We start from the raw sequence: 7673 nt of genomic DNA, 5'->3' as shown, positions 1-7673 counted from the left end.
AAACATCGAAGGTGTACCGTAAATGGTAAGGAGGGGACACGGGCATGTGGTGAGCAGCGTTAATTAAGTTGGAGATGATGGAGATCGGGAAGAGGGCATGGGTTGAAGAATGGGAAAAAAAAAAAATCATCAAATCTGACTCAACTGCTCGCCTACCCCACTCCTCTATATCTCCTTCATTCTATACCTATTAGGGGTGTAAAAGAGCCGAACTCGAGTATTGTTGAGCTCGACTCGACTCGAAAATTCGTTAGTTTAATATTTTCAAGTTCGACTCGAACTCAAAATCCTAAACTGAAGCTTGTGAGCAGCTCGAAAATGCTTGAAATGAAAAAAAAATTAAACTTAACTCGATTGAAACCTCAAACTCGAACATGAATATTAAATACATACAAATCTTACTATATTTAAAAAAAATTAATACATAAATATTAATATTATTAATAATTTATTTTTAGAAAATAAAATCTTAATATATTATATTTTCGAGCTGCTCACGAGCTTTTCGAGTCGAATATCAAGTAACCCGTTTCGGCTCATTAATAACTCGAGTCGAGCTCGAGCTCGAGTCGTGTCCATTCGATCTGAGTATTTATCGAGCTTTGATCGAGTCGATCTCGAGTAACTCGCAATCTGTCTAGTCTCATTTACAACCCTAATACCTATAACCCCTCCACATTTCTAACTTCAAAAATGAATACGATTGATTTGATTGAGCATTTGAGCTTCAGGGTGTGTTTGTTGGGGGAATGTGAGATTCTCATGGGAATGGAATCTACATTCCCCGTTTGGTTGGCCGGGAATGTCATTTCCGGTAATCTTACATTATCAAATGTGGATTTTTTGGGGTATATTACCGGGAATGTCATTACCTCCATTTCCGTCATTAAATAATAAAAATTCTACAAAGGTTAAATTACAAATTTATCCTTAAACTATTTTAGATTTATAAAAAAAATCTATAATTAAAATTTTATATGAAGTTCAGGAGTTAAAATAAAATTTTACCATTTCATTAAACCTTTTTATATTTTCAATTTTGTAAAAAAATTATATAAATTTTATGAAATTAAAATTGTTAAATAAAATATATAAATATTTTCCAACTTGTAATATTATACAAATATATAATAAGGATCAAATACACATTCCAACAATCTTTTATTACTTTAACCAAACACGGTAATCTTACATTCTTGCTAAATCAACCAAACACAAAATACAACATTCCCAGTAATCATATTCTCTAGTAATCTTTTATTCCCAATGATAATCTTACATTCCATGAACCAAACACACCCTTACTTCACTTGGTATAATTATTATAATTTTCTTCGGTTAGTATATTTATTATAATATCTAAAAGATATATCTTAATTTGGGCTAATATAAGAGAATATATTTAAAGATAATTTTCAATCATTTGATATTGAACCCTTATATTACTGATATTTTTATGCTCGAACCTAAGACCTCAAAGAATAACAATAATTTATTTACCACTAAAGCTGTTTGGTTTGTAATATATATATATATATATATATATATATATATATATATATATGCATATTATTTTTATTTATAGATAATTTCAATAGTTTATGTATTATTATGAAGTAAAGATTGGGAGGATGGATTCACATTACATATTTTTGTATTTAATTTGGATTAATTGATTAATATATAAAATACTAATAATTAAGTAAAAAATATAATTATCAATTGGTATAAAGAATGAGACGTTAGATTGATGTCATAAATTTAAATTCCAACGTTTTGAGCGAAAATAATTAAATAACTAAATAAAGTGGATCACTCCATAATAAATCTATATAATATTTGATTTGGATAATTAAAAGATTGAATATCAATAATATTAAAAATTAAAAATAACTAATCTAAATATAAATTGAATACAATAAATTGGTTCATATTTAAAAATAACACAAATTCAAACTAATTAAAAATTTTGCATAAAAAAGTGACGGAATTGATCCAAAGAGAATCCTATTTCATATTTTTGGCTAGAAACCAGAATCCTATTTAATAGGCAGAAACTTGTTCCATTCAATTCTCTCTTGTTAGCCTACTTGAAATCCTTGCTCTTCTCTTAGCTCCTCTTGTTTATATAGCCTTTCTTTTCTCCTACAAAACCTCATCCATCCTTGAACACAATGTCGAGCAGGAGATCACGTTCAAGGCAGTCAGGTGTATCCAGCATCACAGATGATCAGATCGCCGATCTTGTCTCCAAGCTGCAACACCTCATCCCTGAGCTTCGGAGAAGCCGCTCCGACAAGGCAAGAAACGAGGAAGAGAGGCATTTTCTTTATTGATATAGCATACTTTCTTCACCTTTACACTTGACATATATAGCACAATTATAACAACCTCTTAACAAACTAACCACCCTAAACCGTTTCCTAACAGCTTCCCTATGATGGCTAGCCACATGCATGACCATCTACATGCATGACATGCACGAGTATTCTAGATTATTCTAGCTCACGTGCACACACAGCTTATACCTATCTCAACATTCTCTCCACTTCTTTCTTCTCCTCTTCTTTAACAAGCTAATACTTGTAATTTGCCACGAAACTGCTCAAATGCAGCCTTGGTGAGAGGTTTGGTTAATCCATCCGCTATTTGAAACTCAGCAGGGACATAGCTAACACGAAGAGCACCAGCTGCAATCTTCTCACGAATGAAATGCACATCGAGTTCAACATGTTTAGACCGAGCATGACAAACCGGGTTCACGCTCAAGGCTACAGCACTCGTGTTGTCGCACCAAATGACAGGTGCCTCTTGTAGAGACAACCCAAGGTCATACAGCAGCGCCGTAAGCCAGGTCACCTCTGCAGCAGACTCAGCAACGCTCCGATATTCTGCCTCCATGGTTGATCGAGAGACAGTTTTCTGCTTCTTGGAGTTCCATGCAACCAAACACTCTCCAAGGAAGACACTATCCAGACATGGATCGACGATCACTGGCATCACCAGCCCAGTCAGCGTCAGAAAATGCTTTGACACACAGCCGAGCATCTCCTTTTGAGAACACCAACCCATTATCAAGAGAACCTGCTAGGTAACGTAGAATTCGCTTAACTGCTGCAAGGTGACTCGTTCGCGGAGACTGCATGAACTGAGCTGCTTTGTTAACTGCAAACGCAATATCTGGTCTTGTGTGACAAACATACAGGAGAGCGCCCACAATACTCCTATATTCGCGAGCATTAGACATTAGATCACTCGGTTGACCATCAATCTTCGTGGCCACCATGGGAGTACACACAGATGTGGCTTGACTCATGTTGGTTTTCTTCAGTAATTCACATATGTAGGCACGCTGACTTAACAGCAGTCCAGCACCAATCTTCTTGACCTCTATTCCCAGAAAATATGAGAGTTCACCAAGGTCCTTAATTGAGAACCGTAGGCTAAGCAATTGAACGACCTGATCAATAGCTGAACCCGACGTTCCGGTGATGATGATATCATCTACATACACCAAAGCATAAGTACTGCAATCGTCCTGGACTCGAACAAACAGAGAGACATCAGCCTTCGATTCCACAAACCCAAGCTCTAAGAAGCAAGCTTTAAGCTTGTCATTCCAGTTCCGAGGAGCTTGTCGAAGGCCATAGAGGGCCTTCTGCAGCTTAAACCAGTGGAGTTCCATCTTCAGCACATCTCTCAAATCCAGGTGGTTGATGCATGTATACCACTTCGCTCAAGTCACCATTCAAGAATGCATTGTTGACATCCACCTGTCTCAACGCCCAGTCTCTTGCAACTGCCAAGGCGAGAAGAACATAGACTGTGGAGAACTTTACAACAGGCTGAACGTGTTCGAAATCGAACCCTGGAACTTGAGTGAACCCTTTTGCCACCAACCGCGCCTTATATCTATGCACAGTGCCATCTGAATTTCTTTTAATCTTAAACAACCATTTACAACCGACCACACTTCTATCAGCAGGTAGAGGAACAAGGCTCCATGTGTCATTCTTAATCAACGCAGAAATTCATCTTGCACCGCTTCAGACCACGGGCCAGACTGAAGTGCTTCTTCAATCGCTGGGACAATATCATCAAAAACGTGGTGTATATTTTTGGTCGAAACACACCACACTTACTTCTAGTCAACATAGGGTGCCCAGTACCAACCACATCGCTTGTTCTTTATCTGTCGATGGTTGCACTTCCAGGTCGACTTCACCAGCACCAGGTCCGACAGATGTATCAGCAGACTCATGGACATCACTCGACTGTGCAGAACCGTGCCCAGAAGCATCTGCAGACAAGTCAGCAAGTCCCGACTGTCGAGCAGAAGTAGCACACAGTTTGCTAGCATCAGCTACTATGTCAATGGCTTGGCTCAGCGCGAACGAACTCCCAACCGTTCAGTAGAACTGTGCTGAGCAAATGGGAAGCACCACTCATCAAATTTCACATCGAGACACTACAACTCGTTTATTAGGTGTGAGACATAAGTAACCCCTGTGTTGAGGACTTGGCCCCAAAAACGTGCACGGTTGCGACCGAAAGTCAAGCTTACTGTTTGAACGGTCTTAGGTGGGGGAAGCATCGACATCCAATACTTTAAGCGAGCCATATTCAGGCGTCTTGTTGAACAAACACTCGAAGGGGACTTTCCAGCTAAAACCCTCGTAGGTAACCTGTTAATTAAGTGAACTGATGTTACCACAGCATAGGACCAATAGCTGATCGGCATGGACGCTGCGCAAGTAGTACTAAAGCCAGTTCAACCACATGGCGGTGTTTGCGCTCCACGACCATTCGCTCTGACGTGTGTGGGCAGGTAACACGATGAGATACACCAGCTTCTGCAAGCACACGCACAGCCGACGATATTCACCGCCCCAATCGCTTTGTACTGCCGGACTTTCAACCCAAATTGCGTTGCAACGAACTGCTGAATAGGATGAAGGCCTGTGTAGCCTGAGACTTACCTTAAGCAAATACAGCCACGTGTGTCGAGTGAAAGCATCAACAAAACTGACATAATAACCTAAACCCGTTTGAAATAACAGGCGATGGTCCCAAAGATCAGAAAAAATAAGCTGAAAAGGAAGTCATACTTAGTTGAATCCGTGAAGGGAGTTTGTGACTTTTTCCCATATGACAAGCAATACAATTCTCATTAATCTTTTGTTCACAGTTTACATCAATGAGTTTGCAAATTTGCTCGAGAGTGGCATGAGCAGGGTGCCCAAGACGCCTATGCCACAAGTCATACAAATGATTGGAGGAATCAACTTGTTTGCTACAAAACAAGCACTCTTATTCAACTATCATCAACTTGAACAGATATAAACCATCATTCTCCTTCCCATGCAGCAATACATCACCAGTAGCTTCATCACGAACACAGCAGCGTGATGCATGGAATTCAAATACACCGCGTTATCCTTAACAAGCTTCGAGACGGATAGAAGATTTTAGTACCTTAGGTACATGAAGAGATCATTTAATTGTAAAGCTCGAGTAGAAGCACAAAACATTTACCAGTAGCTTGAATTGGCAGTAAACTACCATACCACCACAATTACCTGGTCCTGAGACTCTTTTGTTGAAGACTTGGTTGAATCAGCAGTCACGTGGTGCGTAGCTCCAGAGTCTAGCACCAGTGATCCCTCGTGCTAGAAGCGATATGACTTTGGCGGCTGTGACGAGTAGCATCCATCAAGAGTAGACGGTTCCAGGCTGGTGCAGTTCACTGAACCGAACCACCACGGCTTACAGCTCTTTCGCCGACCGACCAGTAAATGACTGATCGAACCTGTACCAGCAGTCAACGACAAGATGCCCATTTTTCCCACATAATTGACATTGAACACGAGGTCGACCACGGCCCCGACCTCCAGTCCGACCTCCAGCGCTGGTTCCAGACCTGCCAGAAGCCCGATCATGATACACGTGACTTGCAGTCTTCAAGCTAGAGTCAGACTGAACAACGTGAGCACTCATTGGCAGAAGTTCTTCTTGAGCGTCAAAGCCCGCAAGCTGTGTTTCTGCATCGATCAACATCGAGCAGACCCTATCGAGAGATAAGGCGTCTTTCATAGTGGTGATGAAGGCAATATACGGGTGGTACTCTCGGGGAAGACCTTGAGAATACTTGCAACCTGTTCGGCCTGAGGAATAGCACTGTCACAGGAATCTAAAGCATCGCACACCTCTTTGATGCGAGTGAGGTACATTCGCATGCTGTCATGCCTTTCTTGAGTGACTGAAGCTTGTAATGCAGGCTGATGACTGCTGTGGTTGACCGGTTCGCGAAGAACTGCAACACCTTGCTCCAGACCGCCGCTGCCGTCTCCGCTCCAACAAACTGGGACAGCAAGTGTGGGCTGATCGTGGACAATAACCAGGAAGCAAGCGCACTGTCTTGTGCAACAAACTCCTCATGCAACTCTTCACCACCGTATCACCATTCTCAGCCTCAATTGTCTCAGGAGGAGAACGTGCCACGCCTTAGTAACCGCTCCAGCCTATGGCTGCGCACAGTCAGCAAGATTTGCTGTTTCCAGAGTAGGAAATTAGATTCATCGAGAATGATGTTAATTTTTTTGTTTGTGAAGGTCTTTCCAACAGAAGTCTCCATGATCACGAGCTTAGCACAGCAAGCAAGAATCCTCAGAAACGTCCGGCTCTGATACTATGTGAAGCAAATTAAGAATTGCAGAAAACAAACTAACAGAAACGAGGAAGAGAGGCATTTTCTTTATTGATATAGCATACTTTCTTCACCTTTACACTTGACATATATAGCACAATTATAACAACCTCTTAACAAACTAACACCCTAAACCGTTTCCTAACAGCTTCCCTATGATGGCTAGCCACATGCATGACCATCTACATGCATGACATGCACGAGTATTCTAGATTATTCTAGCTCACGTGTACACACAGCTTATACCTATCTCAACTCAGCATCACAGATGATCAGATCGCCGATCTTGTCTCCAAGCTGCAACACCTCATCCCTGAGCTTCGGAGAAGCCGCTCCGACAAGGCAAGAAAAAAAATCTGTTCCCTTTTAGCATACTTGATGCTTTGACATCATCACTGATCACCCTCAAATCCATCGACGCAATTTGATGTCAGTTTTAAACTTAAAAATCTCATGTTTTTATAATCTCTGCTAACTTGTCTTCAGATATCAGCTTCCAAGGTCTTGCAGGACACGTGCAACTACATCAGAAGATTACGCAGAGAGGTGGACGACCTAAGCGACCGGTTATCCCAGCTACTATCTTCCTCAGACATCGATAGCGACCAAGCATCCATTATCAGGAGTTTACTTGTGTAATAATCTGCATTTGTTGTATTGTATTAGTAGTACTAGTAGACGTAGTAATGCAGAAATTACTGTCTTGTCATCAAATATTAATAAAGTTCATCGTCCTATATTATAAAAATGAAAAGACATCTACATTTCCAGAAAACAAAACATATTTAAATTTTATAAGTTGATTTACAGCTTTGGCGTATTTGTATATAAGATTCTTTTATATATATATATATATATATATATATAATATATATATATATATATATATATATATACAGAATTAAATCGTGGTATAAATGTAATTTCAATTACGATAAGTTTATTATAAATGTAGATATAATAAATG

At 40.0% G+C, this 7673-nt stretch overlaps 1 protein-coding gene across 1 annotated transcript; it reads left to right on the top strand.

Annotated features, from left to right (window-relative positions):
• The first annotated feature begins 2174 nt into the window (after positions 1–2174).
• LOC120140019 (transcription factor PRE6-like) lies at positions 2175–7364 on the top strand. Its single transcript, XM_039155089.1, has 2 exons — positions 2175–2300; positions 7193–7364. The coding sequence occupies exons 1-2, from the start codon at positions 2175–2177 to the stop codon at positions 7343–7345; spliced, it is 279 nt and encodes a 92-aa protein (XP_039011020.1). The 3' UTR covers positions 7346–7364.
• Positions 7365–7673: the final 309 nt, after the last annotated feature.

Source organism: Hibiscus syriacus, unplaced genomic scaffold (assembly GCF_006381635.1).
Source record: "Hibiscus syriacus cultivar Baekdansim isolate YM2019G1 unplaced genomic scaffold, ASM638163v2 tig00002237_pilon, whole genome shotgun sequence".
Lineage (NCBI taxonomy): Eukaryota > Viridiplantae > Streptophyta > Magnoliopsida > Malvales > Malvaceae > Hibiscus > Hibiscus syriacus.
Note: the sequence above shows the minus strand (reverse complement) of the source record. Positions and strands in the feature narration are given on the sequence as shown.

Excerpts from the sequence above, each read along its gene's own strand:
- LOC120140019 (XM_039155089.1), top strand. The coding sequence starts at position 2,175 with ATGTCGAGCAGGAGATCACGTTCAAGGCAGTCAGGTGTATCCAGCATC. Across the intron at positions 2,301-7,192 it reads GGAGAAGCCGCTCCGACAAG|ATATCAGCTTCCAAGGTCTT; the intron begins GCAAGAAACGAG and ends ACTTGTCTTCAG.